This window comes from Melozone crissalis, unplaced genomic scaffold (assembly GCF_028551555.1).
Source record: "Melozone crissalis strain CALT ecotype California unplaced genomic scaffold, PUWL_Pcris_2 ptg000005l_1, whole genome shotgun sequence".
Lineage (NCBI taxonomy): Eukaryota > Metazoa > Chordata > Aves > Passeriformes > Passerellidae > Melozone > Melozone crissalis.
Window position 1 is genome coordinate 17,398,454 of NW_026535783.1, and position 20,415 is coordinate 17,418,868.

At 36.8% G+C, this 20,415-nt stretch overlaps 1 protein-coding gene across 2 annotated transcripts in view; it reads left to right on the top strand.

Annotated features, from left to right (window-relative positions):
- Positions 1-13,977: 13,977 nt before the first annotated feature.
- The window catches only part of CEP120 (centrosomal protein 120), a 37,943-nt gene continuing 31,505 nt past the window's right edge, over positions 13,978-20,415 (top strand). Inside the window, exons 1-5 of one of the 2 annotated variants that reach the window (XM_054287913.1) lie at positions 13,978-14,042; positions 15,143-15,299; positions 16,221-16,335; positions 17,214-17,355; positions 19,435-19,583. In XM_054287913.1, coding sequence (XP_054143888.1) covers positions 13,991-14,042; positions 15,143-15,299; positions 16,221-16,335; positions 17,214-17,355; positions 19,435-19,583 — 615 coding nt within the window. In that variant the 5' untranslated portion in view covers positions 13,978-13,990. The other variant, XM_054287923.1, reaches the window with a different exon arrangement.

Genomic DNA, 20,415 nt, shown 5'->3' on the forward strand with positions numbered 1-20,415 from the left:
ATGTTCAGATTTGTGGTGCTTTTGCTTGTTTTTCCAGATTCAAATATTGCACTGGATTGATCACAGTATTTTACATTTTCTTTGAAAATTGAGATCAGTGGACTTTATTTTACAGATAGAAAATCAAGGAAGAACTGAACCTAAAAAATAACTTTGCTGTTATTTTTTAATAAATAAATCACATTCAAAAGGAGGTTCTCCTGGCTTGATGTTATTATCTATCCTGTTGATTTCCTAAGAGTTTATTCTACTAATTTTGACCCTGAAAAACGCTATGTATCTTTTAATGTATGCGTATTAAATTTCTGAAAATTGGGTTCACATGGATTTGGAGGACAAAATAAGATTTCCTGTTTCATCCTGAAACAAAAACCAGTTATGCAATTGGATGGAATACAAGAGATGAAATAGCTTGGCTTCCTTAACATCACTGCCTTTTCATTAATTCAATAAAAATCAGTTTTTAAGGGCTGCTTATGTGCTCTATGTTGCTGCTGTTATATAATTTTCTCTGGAAACTTGCCAATGATGTGCTGAAAACATGAGTGTTTCCACAGAACTCCTCTTCTTTATTCATGAAGAATAGTAGTACGTTCAACAAAACACTGAGCTCAGGGGATAATGATTACTATTACAAGATCAAGGACATTTCTGTGAACAGCTTTTCTGTGAAAATCCTTGAATTTTTAATTTCGAAATTCTGACAGCTGTTACTGTACTGGAAAAAAAAATATTTTGTGGGGGGAGGTAGAGAGATAAGATAAATACAATGTGAGCTATTTTGTGTTTACAAATAGTTGCTATACATAAGTTATTAGACAAGTTTGGGGGTTGTTTTGTTTGGGGTTTTTTTCGGGGGGGGGTATTTGCTTGTCTAGGGAAGGGAGGTTGGATTAGTTCTGTTTGGGTTTTTGTTTGGGGGAGGGGAGGTGCTGGTGTCCCAATAATGCAGTTACTACTTTAGTCAATTAAACTTAAGAGAGAAATTTTTTGTTGATCGAAAATCAAGCTTCTAGTTCTAAGCAAGAAAATTTCTACTTCTAAGAATCATATTTTATCTTGTTTAAAGTCTGTCTCTAAAGGTTGCAAAGGTAAAATATATCCTGTATATTAATATCAATATATCATATATTAATATATAAATATATATCCTGTATATTAATAGTTTAATGTACTTAAATATATTTACACTCTTGTATGAGCAACTGAGACAATGGAATATGCTGTCTTGAAGCAGCTAGTGGAGCCCTGAATAGACTGGCTCATATATTTTTTAGTTTTTCCTCCATTGTTCTTCCTTCTGAAGACAGGGATATATTCCTGACCAGTAGTATCATCATATGCTTCCCGTTTCCATCTGAAAAAAAAGGTTGACTTTTGTCAAAATTTCCCAAAGTTTTCCCCTACGAAAATTACTTTGATAAGATACCTTGTAACCACTTTGTATTCATAGAAACTCCATCTGAAGAAATTCTAAAACATAACACCACTCTGATCAAAAGGTATACTGAGGGATTTCCACCTGAACCAGCAAGACTGGAAGCCTGTAGCATCTTTTGAAATTGGCTCTTGGCCTTTATATAAGAACTAGTGCAAACAGCATTCCATGGGATCTCTCTGTTATTTGTCCAAAGGACTCAAACCATCACTACCCAAGGATTAGTAAGAACACAGCAGTCACTTATGAGGCTGCCCCCATGTATTTTCCAAGTCACCAACTGCTTTCACATCAGGGAGTTCCTTTGCTTTTTCTGTTTAGTAGCCCTCAATAGATCTCTTTGCAATGTTAGTCCAGGCTCCATTTGAGCTCATGTCAAATCTATGTACTGACAAGATCCTGTAGTGGGGAAATTCACAGAAAATGTAGCTCCTGTCTGAAGAATTTTCCTTGTTTTGAGCCTGGCTCATCTCTGCCTTGACTCTTGTTAGAAGTCCCGCTTAATTTATGCCACCACTGATTTTGCAGCCTCTGACATAACCCTTACAAAAGTGTTCCTTTGGGTGGGAGTCGGTTCTTTGGTTTGTGTGGGGTGTTTTTCCTAGACTGAAAAATGCACCTCATTCTTTTGTTCTTTTGTTCCTTGTAAAGAAGATTAAAGAAACTGTTACATGCATTGGTCATGCTTGTTACCCTCCCCTGAATCTTCTATAATTCCAATACCTCTTTTCCAAGATCAGGGAGATGAGGATCAGGATGATAATATGGTTCTTTCCATATTATTTTTAAACTATTTTTAATTTCCAATTTTCTTTTGTTTTGCCTCTATAGAGTATTAAGTTTAAGTTTTGCTCATAAACGAGGGTCCATCTTCTGTATAGTTATGATCAACCCAACCCTTTATGTGTGAAACTAACATTGTTTTGCCCCAGGTCCATCATTTCACACTTGTCTGTCTTGAAGTTCATCGGGCATTTCAGCTGCTAGGTGATTTGGTCTTATAAGATGCAGGAATTTTTATCATTAGATCATTAAAAAAAAATCAGATTGATGCACATTTCTAAGATACATTTAATGTACAGATCAAGCTTGGGTTTTTAGTTCTCTTTTGATTTGAAAAAATAGAGTGACATTGTAGGATGAAAAGGCAAAGCACAAGACATTTATCTTAAGAAAAATAGGAACTCTGTCACACTAAGTATAGTGTGGAAAGTAAGTGAGAAAGAAAGTAAGTATAGTGTAGAACGCCACTAGAAGATTTATCTCTGTGCATCTGACTCAAAAAAAGCCCAACAACCCTTTCCAAAGAGTAAGCAATTTACTCTTTTTTCAAAACACTGCAGTTCAGTTATATTTTTTTCCCATTTAAATTTGCAGTAAGTTAATATCTTTGTTTTTCCACATGGGAAAAAAAATCCCTGCCATGTAGTTTCAGATAAAACCCACTCTGCATAAAGGCATTTAATCCCATTTTCACTGCATACCTAAAGGTTCAAAAGAGTGTGAATGTGCACTTCATGACAATAGAAGCTACCTAGCAGGTTATTGCTCTTTAAAGTTTTTGACATTGTTGAATTTGAGGAATAATGAAGATAAGTGTTAAAATAAAGAAAATATACTAAGTTGTTTTCTGCTGGGACATCAGTAGGAGAGTGGAAGAAGGAAATCCTTTAAGGTGTCTGGATCGGCATACTTATGTTGTGCAAGGGTTGTGTCTCATTTGTTCTTAGTGTAGTTAATAAAAGTTCAGGCAGTGTGAAGTGTATGCATTTTACTTCCCATCACAGTCTGAAATGCAAGAAGGAAAAAGAAAAATGTAAAGGGTCTGGGTTACCAAGATATTGCTCACGTTAACAAATTCTAAACAAGAAGCTGTAGCACCGCTTGTGGTATAGACTGCATTGTATATTGATAAATATGTGTTTTACGCTTACCCTGATGGCTTTAAACCTGCTATAATTATTCTTCAAATTCTATAAACTTCCATATCTTCTACACTAATTATATTTGTGTAGAGTAAATTCTCAATTCATTCATAGTTTGTTTGCATTTTATTTTTTTTCTCTGGCAAGGCTAATGAAAGTAGAACCTTGAGAATTTGAAGAAACTAGGAAATCATCTCTTATTCCTGTTATGCCATTAAAAAGCTATCCATTCTCAGACAGTCTACTGTAAAAATTTTGAAAGCAAATTAGTTATTTAGATCATTGTGACAAAACAAACCCTACAACAAAAAATGAACACCAGACCCCAACGAAGCAACCAACCAACCAACCAACCAACCAACCAAATAAAAAAACCAAAATAGCTAAGCAATTACAGCAAAGGGTACTACTTTTTTTGTCCACACACAATGTTCCCAAAATTAATTAATGTTGCTTACCCAGCATATTTTTAACATTCAGCCAAAAGATTCTTTCATCCTCCATCCAAACAGTACTACTATTCAAAGGAATCATTCTCCTCTCTCCTCAACTTTGTAGCTTTCATGGGAAAATATACCAGCGCATTGTCCTACTTTGCAGTGGGATCAAGCAGTCTACCACTGCTTTTTACTGCTAATAAATTTATTCCTGAATTTTGTGACCTATACTTATGTAATTTCTTGAAATCATAAATTAATTAAATCCTAAAAACACCAGTTTTAAATTTGCAATGCATATATATTGTGGGTATATAAAAATTAGACACAACTAAACTAAAAAATAATGTTCTAAGAGGCCGATTAAGATCATAATTTCCAATTCCTTATCTCAAATCTACATCTACATTGATTCAAGCCAATGGTTGTCTAATCTTTTCCCAAAAGATTATCAATGGTCATATAATTGGGCAAATAGGCCAAAATTCACCCTTGCTTTTAGTACTATGTCAACCTATAAATTTTGTACTGCTGAAAACCAGGGGGAAAAAATTCCCATCTTCTTTATGGGGATAAAATTTATTTTATTATGTTGCTTGCCAGCCTTATCAGAGAATGATAGAACTATAAGTTTAGATAAAGTATATAAACAATATTTGCAGGTGATTTTTTTGTGCCAAAAAAGAAGAAGATGGAACTGAGTGAATTAATACTGACATAGTTTGATGTGAAAGAAATTTAAATAATTAATCTCCTAATCTAAAGCCTTTTTAAAGTCAATAGAAAAAATGTGGAAGGTTGAAATGCTATCAAGCATTCAGGTTGAGAATTTAATCCACCTTTCACTTGAAAATTAATTATCTTTATTCATGTAAATTTCTTATTTGGCCGTAACATATGTAATTATTTTGTTTTCTCATGGAACAAAAATATGGAATAGTCATCAGGCATAATTTTCTTTCCTACTGTAAGCATTTTTTGAGATTTGGAGAGGGTATATATTTTTCTACCAAGTAGAATTACTGTGAGTCAATTGTAAAGTTATATGCATTCTCACTATTGAGAAGAAGTCATGCAAAAAAAATTTAAGACCTGAACACTGCCAAGCATATGAATAGTTTTTCTTCCACATGAATTATTCTGTTGATTTCACTAGGACTACTTACATTTTTTAGGCATGGCAGGGTAAGGATTATCATTTCTATGATGTTAAAAATCACTTATTAAGATATAACCAAGGCAGGAATTTCTTAATGTTAAGAAATCACAAAAATATGTCAATTGTTCCCAGAATAGAATATCAAATGCAAATAAACCAGATTTAAATATGTTGACATCCAGTAAAATGAAGCATTTTTAAATTACAGGTTTTTCTGTTTAATTATCATCTCATAAGTCAACATTTGTCTGTGTATCTTTTGTCACTAAAACATTCTTCTCACTTAACACATTTCAGCCTTTGATTCTGATCTTGCCTAATGCCTCAGGTGGAGTCCACTATCCATCAGTGCAAATAGGCATTGTGCCCCTGACTTCAGACCCTAAAATTCCTAATTGGAGCCCTGGTTACATGCAATTAATAGGTAAATTATTCTATTCAAGAGATCCATCCTTAATGTACAGCTATTATATGTATTAAAACAGGCAAAGCAAAAATACCTGGTGCTCACACTCTGTAATGCTGCATGTTCCTCTTGGCAATACACAGCACAGATAAAAAAGTTTTCATTACATTTATTGGATTAATAAAGTAGGAAAAACAAATAAATCTTCAAAATGCCTGCTGTAAAAAAAACCACTTCTGCTACCATTGCTGTCTCTTCAGTAGGTTGCTATAAATATAAAACTGCAGATGAAAAAGAAGTAAGAGAATATCTGGAAAGGGATCTGCTTCTATGACCTAGTAATCATTCATTTTAGCAATGCAAGTAAAGCTTTCAATCACTTTAGAACATACTTTTAGATATTTTTTTAATTTACATTATTATTCACATACAATTTTTCTAATAAAAGAATAATATGGAAAATAAAAGAATAATACGGAAATCATCTTCATCTTGCAATTCTGTCTATTACTAAAAATTTATGTCTTGAGTTCAGTGTCCTTTGTAATCTGTGTATTCTGGTTGCATTTCAGTAACTGTCTCATTCTATTTTTTTCAAGGTTATTTAGAGGATGCGAAAGAAAAAATACAGATACTGCTAAATTTTGCTTATCTGGGACTATTGATTTTTACACAATGCTTTTATAACCCTATAGCATTTAGATTGAAGGCACGGGCAAAACTAAAACCCTCAGTAAAGGGTTTATCCTATCAGTAAAGTGTGTATATGTGTATTGTATGACTGTATTTGTATGATGTGTACCCACACACACACACACACACACATATACACACTGTGTATATTCACTACATATATTTTATGTGTATATATTGCATGTGTATACACTCTATATATATATATATAAATGCACCAAGGTATGTGTACTGGCAGCTCACACCTTAGTGGTGAAGAAGAGAGCAAGAAACACTGTTTTCCTTTAATATACATCAATATTTTTTACTAAGGACTTTGATCCTTTTTTGAAGCATCTAGTAAGTAGTACTAGGGAAAACAACCCCCACCAACTGTGGTTGATTTACAGTAGTCCTGCAGTAGCTCTGAATCTGTGCATTCTCCTACCACACTAGATGTGCTTAACACTGTGAAAATCTAAATAGTTAATATTCATGGCCATTTTATTATAAGTAATAATGGCAATGGCCACACTTTACACTTCTGTATCTCATGTACTTCCAGTAATGGTATATGCTTTCTAACAAGGGTGAGATAAAGAGACCTCACACAAAACATAAGTGAGTCAGCATCTCTGTACACACAGGCAGAGATTGCAAACTTTGAATAAATTTTATTATGCCTAAAGAAACATTCCGTTGGTTTAGACTAGGCATTTCATTTGACCTCTTTACCTGGATTTTATTTTTCACTTTAAACATATATTTATCAGTAGCCTTACGCAGTATGGTTCAGCATCACTTTATGCATTAGAGAGAAAAAATCAAAATGGCTTGTGTATTGTGAATTTATTTATTAGGCTTTTATGCAATCAATAATACTGCCTAAATTTGGCATGATGTAATGAAGTATTATTAAGACAATTTATTTAAATCTAATTATCCCTAAAATATATCCTGTTTTCACCTTGCTGAGTGCTATTACTCATCCAGAAAACATGTAAGATCAGGTGAAGACTGACCACTGGATTCAGCAGCTGCTGATGGTATTGCAATGCCTTTAAGTATTTAAAGAGGAAAATTATCATTCTGATAATGGAGGAAAGGACTTGGCACCAAAACTATTTTAACAATACCAAGCTAAGTATTAAACTACTACTAACTACAATTACTTCAAACTAATTGCAGGACACAATTATGAAAGTTGCAGTTTTGGTTTTGGGGTTTTTTTTATGATACTTAAGGGGTAAAATTCTTGCTATTCTTATGCTGAATAAGCTATGCTGAAATATTTGTTTACATTCCTTCTCTCACCTTCCAGTCTGGATGTAAAAATAGATCCCTTATGAAGTCCTAAAGTATCAATACAATTAAGTCAACTGCACTTTCATATACATCTCTTGTGGGTATAACACACTAAAATGTGGTTGGCAGGTCCAGAACTTTATGACATCATACTTGCAGCAACCAACCTTTCACTAAAAGTCTGTTTCAGCCAGGTTTTGACTATATGGGAAATAACAGATCTTGAAAGACAAGATGCTTATTTTATAGTTGTATGAAGACCACTGAAAATAAAGAGTTACATGTTGATATTATTTCATTTCAGCTTCCTATTTCTTAAAGACTAAGTGGATGATGAACTTCTAATATTATTGAAATAATATTGAAATAATATTGAAATAATATTGAAATAATATTAACCACTATGTAAAAAAGTAACACTCCTTTGTTTACCACTAAGAAAAATTGTAATAGAAATCCTAACCACAGCTGAAGAGCTTTTCACAGGAACACTTCTGAGCATAACTCCCTGATGAATCAAAGTAGAAAACTACACATCATACATTTACTTAAGAAGAATTTATATCTGCTAGTTCATTTTTCCCTCATGAAAATTCAAAGGGGATCTTTTTTTTTAAACTAAACTAGGAAAAATAAATTGTACCCACACTGTCCTGTCCTCAATTCCTTTTGATAACCATTTAAAATATGGGTAGTACCTCTGTCTCTGTCTGGTGGACTTTCCAGTGGCATGAAAGGAACATGTGCTTGCATTCAGTGTACAAGCTAATTTGCAGTGAGCTTTGGATTCTTGGTAAAAAGCTGATTGTGCAATGCAGGAGATGATATGTCCTTTTCTGCATTTCAGTTTTACATACCAAACAAAATTTTTGAAGTTATTCAGTTTGTGAAAAAGAACAGAGATGTTTCACCACGGCATATTCTAGTGCACTTTCACTCTTGTTTTAGTCAGCACCAATAAAGTAAAGAGTCTGAGAGATGACAAAAAATGGGTGACTGGGTCAAGCTTCCGGTTTCTGTGTCCTTATAGACTGTCTTCATGGAACACAAAATTTTTGACCTCCAAAAGCAAGATCAGGAAAAAAAATCTATTTTTGTCTTTGGATATCTCCTATAGAATTTCACTCCAGGTCCCTCAATGGAGTGAAAGCCTTTGATTTTGCCTTCCTGTTCAGGGAGGATGTAAAAAATTTCTGGGGATGGTGGTGAAATTAATGTACACATAAAGGATTTATATCTTTGGAGCATTCAAGCAGAAATATAAAACAGTTCAATGGATGATCTGGATGGACAATTATAGACACTTCAGGAGTGACAACCACGGCAGAGGGGTTGGAATGGACAGTGTTTGCATTAAAGGAAAAACAAATAAAGCAGATTTTTTGGTAGGAGTTTACTATAGATCAGCCAGCCAGGATGATGCCACCAATGTCTAATTCTAAATGGAATTAATGGAAATCTCCAGAGCAGTTCCTCTGGTCCTTTCAGGTAACTTCAGATTCTCAGAGATTAACTGGGTCTGTCATACAGCAGACACAAAGAGGTCCAGGAAATTTCTAAAGCACATTGAGGGAAATACTTAGGTACAGATACTAGAGGAGAGGAGTGGACAGATCTCTTTTCTCTGATGTCTGGTGATAGGACACAAGGGAGCGGTAAGGGGGGCATAAAAAATATCAGGGAAAGGTAAGACTGGATATTAAAAAGAAGTTCTTGTATGAGAGGGTGGTCAAGCACTGGAACAAGTAACCAAGGGAAGTCACCCCAGGCCTGTTGGTGTTCAAGGAAGACATGACTTGTCTTCAGGTTGCCCTGTAGGAGTTCGACTCAATGATCCTCATGGATCTCTTTCAGCTCAGGGATTTCAATTCTGTGATCCTTTATTTAACTGTCTCATAAATACTATTCACTCAAACAGGAACTTAATACGAACTGTGTGAGGGAGAGAAATGAGTCAATTTTATGTGACAGTTGTAATTTTTTACACAATTTTGAAAACTTAGAAATTTTAAAAAAGCTCACTTCCAATCTGCACATCAATTAGAAGAGAAAAAAACTGTATATATAATACAACAAACACTGTCTAGAAGTAAATTAACTTCACAGCACATGATAATTAGCTCCAAAACTACCTTTGCACATAATGTGTTCTGGATAGGACATTGTAATGGAATGTGGAGGACTAAACTAAAGTCTTTATTATTCCAAACCATCCATGGGCAAGGCATACACTCCTTCTATTAGTTATCCATCTTCATAATCGGATTAAAAAACCTGTCTCCAACTCTCTGTCCATCTGATCCACCCAAGATCAGATGCTAACTCATGTTGGTAGAGTTACCCAGTTACAGAAATAGTTTGTGTGAGCAAATCTATACAAATTCAAGTATAGATTACTGCTTGCTAGACTTAGATGGCCTTTTGCATGTCTCACTTTCCATCCTCCATACATGCCTTAATGATCAGCTTTAGCACAATTCCATGATTCTGGTCTTTGGAAATATAATACTCATACCTGTTATTTTTTGTTAGTTTGTTGCTGTATACATATTCTTTATGTTCTCTTATTTAAAGGAAACAGCAAAGACTAGTTTCTAATTTTATTCTCTGTGAGAAGGTATACAGTCTAACATAGATACTTGACTTGCATCACTAGATTTTAGCGTCACAATCATAGACATGTATTTGTAAATAATTTTCATTTTTTCTATATACCTGAGTGTCCCAGAATAATAGTGATTTTTCCAAGAATATTATGTTGTGCAACTGTACAGACATAATCTAAGAAATCCTGTATCTGTGGGAAGAAATATGTTAGAAAAGTGACTGAGTGCCATCAGTTCTTGATTAATGTCATTCCCTCAGGGCAGAACAGCACTTGTGCTTTTTATCATAATTAGTTCATTAGCACTACATAACTACTTTGTTGATGCCAACTCTGACACTTCCACTGGCTTTCTAATAACTACATTTACATTTTTAGTTGTGATAGAGGAATTGGAAAGAAAGTTGTTGCACTGAGCACACTTCCTTTTTCTTTTCTTTACTTAATGTCTGAAGCATGCTTATTATATACCCTTTGCAGACATGCTGATCCAAACACCTGTGCAGCCTTCAAGTCGTCCCTGAGTCCATTTTCCCTTTTGTTTTTCACTGGATGAGCTCCTGCCTACTCTTAACTTATGAAGTCTAAATAAATTGTTTAGGCACATATATCCCATTATTAATAGTGGATCTGGTAGCAGCCCAAACAGGAATACCACACCCAAATTATTTTTTTCTGAAAATATTCTAAAAAATATCTCTTTTTAGCACCTTTGCTGCCACATACCACAAACTACAGATGTATTTTGGTGTTTTTGTCCTTGATTTCTCCACTTTTGTATTATACAGCACATTCAGCTTTATAAATGTTCTCTTCAAAAAAGGAAGAGAATGTCTTGATTTATATTGAGGCCACCAAAGCCTAATGCATAGATAACTAAGACTTGGGAGTTCAAGGTTCTCAGTTTTTTCACTGATCTGCCAGGTTTTGCAAGCCAAGATGATACTATTCTCTTTAGTTAAATGACAAAAATCCACTATGTTTGCTGTTCAAATACAGCCTGAACTGCATGGATAAACTTCCTGCTTGCAGAGATGCAGGAGTACGTTTGTAGTCACTTGGGACAAGATCTAAAATCCACTGAAGTTATCCCTTCAAAGAAAAGGATAACATCCCTTCTATTAACTCACGTGGGTTCTGAATCAGATCCTTAGTTTAACTTGTTGTTTAACTTACTAGCTCTTTCAAGATGCAATGAGTTTTCCGGGAATTAAAGAGTAATAAAGGGAAACTGATAACATAGGAGATTGCCTTCAATGTTATCATAAGGAGATGCCATTTGCTAAACATATTTAAATATCAGTCAGAGAGTAATCTTTAAGACATTCTACCTTTAAGTACAATAAACTTTGAAAACTGTAAAGATCTGTCTAAGAATACTAGAAGTGAGAAATGGAGCCCATGAAATATGCTCACCTTTGCAGAATCTTTTTTTCCCCTCAAATGCTGACTGTACCAGAGTAGAAAATTTCCTCCTACTGTCTTTAACACAGGCTTTGAGGGGTAGCAGACTTTCTTTAAGAACTGGATCCAGTGTGCATATTGGGTTTTTTGTTCCTCTCAGAAGAAAGTTTCCTATGACAATGACATATCTTTTCTCTTTTTCTGTGTGGGAGCAGTCTTGACACAGGGAGTGACTTAAGCTGACTTAACCTCAGTGACATCTCTGACCTAGATGAACAATCCTTCTTGTCACTGTTCAGCTGCACTTGCAGAGCCTTGTAGCTGTTATATACCAGGGCACCTGGGAGGGTGGGATAGGAATGGAGGGGATGCTCCACTGTGCAAGGAAATTGTCACCATTTCCCCCCGATCTCTTAAGTCATGATGTTCTGCAGATTAAAGATCAGATAGGGAATACCCTGCATCATGCACCCTGTCTGCCTGACAGATTTGTCCCTGGGAAGGTAGGGGGTTTTTCAAGCAGTCTGTCTCTCACTCAGACTCTCTGATGCTGCTGAATGTACTCACCTCCTTCCACAATTCTGTCCTTAAGCAGAGGTGTTCCTCTGCCTGGTCACACGTCCCACAGGTGTGCTCACTGCCAGTGTGTCACATAGGGCACATCCTGCATCTGACACCTCAGCAGGCAAATGCTCAAGGTGAGATACAAGTTAGCAATAATAAGAAGACAATCTTTGGTGGTTCTTGGATGAATGAGAAAGACTTGGTGTACTGCAAAGTAAACGTAGATGATAATACCAAGATGGTTCCATTGTCTTTTTAATGTCTTTTTTCTCTCTATCTCCTTCTTTTATTTTATTTAAAAAGAAAAGGTCTTTGCTGAAACGTTTATAGGGAGGAGGCTCTTGGCAGAGTTAATACCTGTAACATGAAAATAAAATTCAAGTTAGAACCAGGAGAGAATGTCAAAGGATAAAGTTCCATGAGTTAGGTGACCTGATTTAAAGGCTTGCTGTTACCAAAAGGAGAGATGCTTTGCCATGTGCAGACATAAATACCCATAAACCAGCATTGTTAGTCACATGCTCTCAGTCTTTTGTGCTGGCTCTGGTATTTTTCTGACCCTCTGCTGAACCAGTCCAACTTGCTGAATAGGCAAAAAGCAAATCCATGTACAATTACAAGAAGTGATTGTTTATTCAACAGTGGTTCACAGGAATATTATTTTCATGAATCACACCAAGAGAAATTAATTTTCAAATAAAAAAGCTGTACAGGTTAACTGTATATTTTTGTTATCATCTGGGATCACGTTCCCTCATTGGCCAAAATCACTCACTTTTCAGAGGTCTGCTTCCAGGTTTTGTGTAAAAAGTATGTATAAAAAGTACCTACAGCCTGGCTTGCAGAAGATGGCAGCAATAAAAATGTAAGAACCGAGTCTGTAGAGATGAAGAGTTGCTGTGCAGTGTTAGACACCTGAAGATGACACAACAGAAAGGAGCAGCCAGAATTGAACTTGGGCAGATTCAACTCAGATATAACAAAGTGTCTTTTTGAGAAGTGTTTCAGAACCAGAATAAAATTCCAGCAGATGGAAAACAGGTTCTCCCTCTCCTAGTATTTGCAAATCATGACTCAATAACTTTACAGAATACGTGTGTTACTAAACAAGGATTTTATGTCTACACAAAGAGTTTGCTAGGCCATCTACTAAAAAAATACTATAAACTTAAAAATTGGGCGTTTTGCCTCACGGTCAAGACATTTGTGTTTAACTTGGGATGCCAGATGCAGCGACACACTTTTGTGATATTGTTGCTCACCTGATTATTAGTTCGTATGGAAGACAATACTCTAAAAAAATTACCTGAGGACAAAGCTGCATTTCACTACGACTGGATTCAAATTCTCCTGCTGTGACGCTCATCACAGTGGCGGGCTTAAAAAAAAGAAACTTCCCCACATTAACAGAAAGCACATCTTGGAAGCAGCTAGCACTCCTCCACTGCCAATGCAGAGTGCTTGTGAAAAACCTTTTTATACTTTTATTTGTGAGGTTTTCGACTACGGTTCCGCTCCACGGCACTGCCGCTCACCCTCAGGCCATGGGTCAGTGCGGGGGCGGTGCAGGGGCCCGGGAGCGGCGGTGCCGGGGCGGTGCCGGGGCGGTGCCGGGGCGGTGTCGGGGCGGTGTCGGGGCCGTGCCGGGCCCGGAGCGGCGGGGCCGGGGCGGTGTCGGGGCGGTGCGGGGCCCGCGAGCGGCGGGGCCGGGGCGGTGCAGGGGCGGTGCCGGGGCCCGGGAGCGGCGGGGCCGGGGCGGTGCAGGGGCGGTGCCGGGGCCCCGGAGCGGCGGGGCCGGGGCGGTGCAGGGGCGGTGCCGGGGCCCGGGAGCGGCGGGGCCGGGGCGGTGCAGGGGCGGGGCCGGGGCCCGGGAGCGGCGGGGCGGGGCCGGCGGCGGAAGCGGCGGGGCCGGCGTTGCCGGGCGGAAGCGGCGGCAGTTGGTGTTTAAAGGCTCCGCGGCGGCAAAAGGGCGGTGGGTGGCGGCAAGGCGCGTCCTAGAGCTCCCGGCTCTCTCCGCTCCGCCTCGGGAGTGGTCGCGCTTGCCGGCCCCGGCAGCGCCCGGGCGGAGCGGGGAGATGGTCTCCAGAGCCGCCGATCGGCTGCTGATCGTCGTCTCCGTGCTGGAAGGTAGGCGAGAGGGTCGTGGCCTCGCGGTTGCTGCGCGTCCCCTCTGTCCCGAGGGGAAGATGAGGGCTGGCTTTGCTTCCGAGGTGAGCGGGGTAAACTGAGCAGCGTTGAGTAAACCGATGTTATTAAAAAAGCTTTGGACGTACGTACCTTAAGGCCGGGGTTGGCTACCCTCTGTTAGGTTTTGGAGGTATTTACGCAATGTATTAAGTGAATACGAAAAGTTACAGTCGTTCCCCGAGGATCTGGGTTTTGTTGGTTTTGTTTTTTAAAAAGTATTCTGGTATTTTTATCCCTTCGTAGCAATCAGCCTTAGGTGTTGACTCAAACGTATATCCAATTGGTCATCTTGCATTTTCAGGGGTTATAGTTTCTGTAGTCTAATTAGAGTGTGTATGCGTGAGTGAGTTATTTGTTAGGATGTCTTTTTCTCTTTTGGAGATTGGTTTGGGGGTTTGGGTTGTTTTGGCTGAATGCTTTTCTTTTGTCAAGTAAATCCTATTATTTCTTTGTCCATTCATGTAGTTTGCCAAAGGAGCTTACAAATAAGATCCTGTCGTCTGATACGCTTGTAGTATGGTCTCCCCACACTGTGATATAAGTAATGTTTTACTTCTTTTTGTCATCTCAAATCAGAATACTGGATGATCCTGAGCCCAGGACCAATCCTATACGGTTTTAGGCACTCTCCTAATCTGGCAATAAATTTTTTTTTCAGCAAGTGGCAGGAGAAACACCATTCAATACTTTTACAAGATCATGTATTTCTGTTTGGATGTCAGACAGTTCATAACCTTTTCATTTGAAGCAAAACATTCACTCTTTCTCATGCCTGCTCCCTTACCTATTGCCAATCCTAGATTTCTCAAATAATTCTAATTGCTTGCTACTTTGCTTTGTTACTTAGTTTCCTGTTTCTTCACAAATAGTCTGCTTCATGTTACATTCTTTCATATTTCTGTATAGTGCAAACTTTTTCTTTCAAGATCAGAGCAGGGAAGGTGACATGGGAAGGTTATTTCACATAACTGATTCATGGCATCCATCTGAGCTCTTGCATCTCTTTTACTGATGGCACATGCAATGCCACTCTTTTACAGGGCGCTGTTTCCCAAAACGACCCAAGCACATGCTTATAGTTGAAGCCAAGTTAGATGGTGAACAGTTGGCTACTGACCCCGTGGAGCATACTGATCAGCCAGAATTTGCTACAGAATTGGCCTGGGAACTTGATAGGAAAGCACTTCATCAGCACAGGTAATGTTAAAAAGTGAAGTCTAATATGCAGATAAAATTTAACTTTCTTCTCTTTACAGTTAGTGAAATACAATTTTTGGTTTACTGTCATCTGAATTGTTCTATAGAAAATTTATTTTATCTACAATAATGTTATGGAAAAATGTACTAATGTACAAAAAAAGGTAATGTGTGGCAAGATAAGTGATGTTTAAAAATTCTAAAGGGTATATTTTCACACTACTAAAACACACCCCGCAGGCTCTTAGAGCAAACTAGTAATTCTGTAATTCAAACATTGCAGTCAAGCTTTCTTATGTATACTGTGGCACAAAATTAACTTAATTTCAAGTCTGAAAAGCCTGTGTAAATAGTTTTTGAAAATTTCAAAGAGATAAGCTGAGAAATTGAGTGTTTTCATAACTGTTATTTCATTTCATAAATCTTACAACTTACAGGTTGTAATGTTATGACCATATTAATAAAGAAGTTTAAAAAAGCTGTATAATTTTTATTTGACAGAGAAAGATGCCTACATTTGCCATGTGCTACATGTCTTATACGTGCCTTGCAGTAGTCAGGTGCTTTACCCAAAAATCTTGTCCACAAGTCCTGTTTTTAAGATGCCCTTCCAAGTGAAATTCAAATTTTGTGTGAGGCTCTGTACTTTTTTTATTTTATGTAAGTGAAATGTTTATTTGTTGCTAATGTCTTTTTAATAGTGCTTGAGACTGAGGCTCCAATGCACTCTTCCTCAAGAATTAAACCACTTGCTCATTCTCTCACTTAGTGATGACTTTTGTACGTTCAATATAAGTTCAGTTTCTGACCTAATGAAACTAGTTTGTATCATTGGCTTGCTGGAAACTTATGAACTATCTTTGAGAACTAATAGCAGGTATACATTTTATATTTAATGTTTCAACTGAGTTACTTTTTCAGACTGCAGCGTACACCTATCAAACTCCAATGTTTTGCATTGGATCCTGTATCTTCAGCTAAAGAGAATATAGGCTATATTGTACTGGATCTAAGGGCTGCCCCAGAAAAGAAACAGGTACGTTATGGGACATCAAGATTTAAAATTTTGTTTTGACAACAATGCTGTTACAGATAATATAACTTGAAGGCTAAACTTTTGAGTCTCATTTAGGAGTATAACTGATCATATGTGGGGGATTTTGTTGCTTTTTGTAAGAGGAGAGACATCTTGATTCTGAGAACGTGCACAAATTAAAAAATACAGTTGGTACTAATCTTGCTTACTTCTGAATTGAATAATAGGATCACTAGCAACCAATTAATCTACACAATTTCATTATTTAATCAATTGGAAAGTTTTATCTAAGCAATAGATATGGAACAATTGAATTGAGTCTCCATCATGAAATCAAGTCTTGTTTTTTTATAGTGGACCTCCATGGAGGATGATGTGTTAGGTGATTGTTTCTAGCTCTTTAATACAGCATAGAGTAAGCACAATATAATTGTTTATATAAATTTAATTAGCCAACTCCCTTGTATCAAGCTTGACCAAAACATAACTTTGATATGGGTCATACGAGGAGCCTGGTGTCCTATTCTGGCATCATTCCTCCAGAGCATTTTCAATGCATATGACTTACTGTGCAGTCGAGGACTTGAAGGTTTTCTAAATAAAGATTTGTGGTATATTTCTCTATCTAGCCTTTTCACTGTTCAAGTCAGTCAAAAAACCAATAAGTTCAGGTAGTCATCCAGTATTCTATAGAATATTTTAGTACAATAGTGTACTAAATACACCAAATTTTTAGAAATAAAAACCAAAGTGTATTTCTGTAGATGATAAAGTAGAAGTGCTAGATTAAGACTGAGTTTCCTGTAAAAGTATTCTACGATTTTTTTCTGTTGTATTTAAACACTTTGGGGTCTTATTTTTGTTTTTTTACTCTGTAGGCACCTAAATGGTATCCTTTGCTTAGTAACAAGTACCCTAAGTTTAAACCTGAAATACAAATTGGTGTTGCATTGGAGACAGACTCAAAAGCACTAGTTGACGATTTTAAAGCAAAGGAGGCACCCCCTAGAGAAGGCAAGTGTAAGTAACATGACATTGCTCACTTTGAATTAAAAATTTTCCTGTGGCAGATGACATATCACGTGATGAAAATCTGTTAAGTCTCAACAGAATTTTAATATCACAGCTGTTTCAGTGCAAACCCTTTGCAGCTGATTAGTGTACCCTGTGGTAGTAAGTTTTTCAGGGATTCTTTACTGTGATAATTGTGTGACTTTTAGGTGGACAAGTTGCAAACCAACTGGTATTTTAAATGAGAATCAGGGGCTCATAGTTAACTCCCTTGGGTATTTAACTTGTATTTATGTGCTTTGGAAAGTTATGAAAGAAATAGGGAAGGAGATTTACCTTTATAGAAGGTAAAGTTTCAGTAGTTTGGGCTTGGAACTGTAATGTAGTAAAATGTCTCATTTGCTGGGTAGACTTGCTTTTTTTTTGGTCGGTTCTTCTTCTAATCTTTAGGTACTTAAATTATGTACTATTGTTAAGATTTTTTTGTAGTAACATCTGCTTACTGTTGGGACTCATTCCAATTCTGGATTCTCTTGTTTATTTTTCTTGAAGGAAATCAGTGAAATGTGTCAAAAATCTATTGGACCTCAAATGTTAATGTTTGGTGCCTTTCTGTGCTATGCCTTCAAGTCACTTTTTCATCCGTGTGTTTTGGTTTTCTTTTTAATGCAAGTTAGTAACTGTTAAAAAAACAAAAACAAGATTTTAGAAACAAAAACATATTTCCATCTTGCCCTGTTCTCTCACCCAAATGCCTATCTACTTAACTTATGAAAAATGAGCCTTTTGGTAAAACTAGTGGATTTTCTCCTCCATACCTTACAATACTTGTGTTCTTGCCCTGAAGGTACATTTTCTCTAATTCTAAATCCATCATCTATCTGCTCATGATCTGTGGCTGTAATTTTGTAGAAGTAGAGTGATCAGTGTCAGTAAATGTTTTATAAGCTTCTGGCCCAGAATTCACTGACTTGGCTGCATTTCAAGATTGGTTAAGACAGGATTTAAGTTTCAGTGTAAGATAGCTTTCTCCATTCTTTCAGGATTACAGCAAAACGCAGGGAACTTTCCATATTGTAACATCTGTAAAGGAGGCAAAAAACCACTCTAAATGATTCCTTAGTCTGCACTTCCCATGTGGTCTTTGTACCTGCAAGTTCTCCTATCCCTCATAACACTGGCAAAAAAAAAAAAAAAAAAATCTTTCTGCCTTTACTCAGCACCGTTTCCCATTTCATTTTTTTGGTGGAATAATTGCTACAAACAAGTTTGCCGGCTCTTTCCTTTTTTGCATCATGTCAAAATTAGTCAATATCATATTTATGTGATGGGGAAAAACAAACTTCTGGGTTTGCACAGTTGTAAAGCTAATGTTCCCGGTACTGGCTATAACAAAGCTGTATTACCCAGTTCTAGTCTGGTCAGATACTTTTCCGTTTAGTATTCATACACTCTTTTCTTTCCTTACTGACTTAAGTTGTCTAAAGCTTCCAGTATTTGAAACAGAGCTTTTTTGTTCACAAAATGCTGTGTAATTATTTCTCTTTCGTGTAACCTGAGGGCCAAATGTGTTGAATTACTGGCACTATAGAACAAAAACTAGCAAACCAGAATACAGTTTTATGCACTGAAGACTTGAGATGAAAAATCTTTAAATGAAGCATTCTGAAGATCTGTGGAATGGCACAGCATCCTTGTTCCAATAGATTGCAATATGCAGTTACTGTCCTGCATTTTCTTTAATGATCAAAATAAAGAAAAAGCATGGTACACTCTAGCCTAGTAAAATAAACTTCCAGTTATTGTAATCTTTCTCATTGTAACTCAAAATAAAAATAGGAACTAGAATTCTGTTTAGCGTAGTGTTCAGCGTAACAGTTGTGAACAAAAGTTAATTTCAGAATTTTTTGTAGCTGTTTCGAAGTATACCTAGAGACTTCTTTGTGTTTTGCAAAACTTTGGTAGCAGACATCAAGATCTTTTTTTGTAGTTTTTCTTTCCACATGTAATTTCCATGTGTAATGCTTAAAATATATAAAAGCAATTACAAAGGCCACTAGCTACTCATGTTTATTTCTTCTCTCCTAGTACTAACCCTTTTTCGTGAACTGGACCCTAAAAGTCTTGTGCCAGTCTTGAATGAAGAAGAGGGCTATCATCAAATTGGACCAGCAGAGTATTGCAAGGATCACTTTGTTTTGTCTGTAACCATTGCATTTGCCACACAGTTGGAGCAGGTCTGTTTCCTTGCTATGTGTAGCTTTTAAGAAGTGTTATACCACATTAGTATTTTCACCCTCCCATTCCTCATTTCTAATTCATTTTTAATGGTTTTTTGAGCTTATTTCAAGAAATAACCTTGTCCCAAAGTGAATTTATATTCATTTTAAAACTTTATGAAGTTCTTAACATCTCAGAATGCAGATGAAATATAATTCTTTTGAAGTACTAAAGCTGTATTTACTTCAAATGATGCATTCGTATGAAATGCATACTTTTCTACTGCAATATTGTGTAAGACATTTATGTGGATAATACCAGTCTACAGTGTGGTGCCTGTCCACTGGAGTTCAAACAAGGTGAAATGCTTTTCAAGTATGTGAGACAGAGCTCGTATATTGCCTGAGGGAAGGACTTACTAGCTTGGATGAAGTGGCATGCTAATGGTTGTTTCAGCATTAGACCTTAGCTGCTGTGTTTTTGCTGTACTGAGAGTATTGTTTTAATTGGTCTAGAATTCATGGTGTGTGATAAACTCTCTTCAGTCTTGCCGTGTTTCTTTTTTTCAGGGAAAATAGTTTTCCATGTTAGAATTGTAGGACCTTGAGAAGCAAAATCTACAGTGATCATGCTTGTCACATGTGCCTCTTTAGACATTGAACTCGCAGGTGCCTACAGGATGAAGTTTGTCTGTTTCAGTCGTTTATTTAATCACATAAATTATATAACAGTTTCTAATCTGCATTATTTGATAATTGGATATATTTTATGAAGGCATAGCTTATTTCTGAGTATTTATGAGGTACTTGATGTTAGTAAATACTGTCATTTACAGCCTTTGGTGTTGAC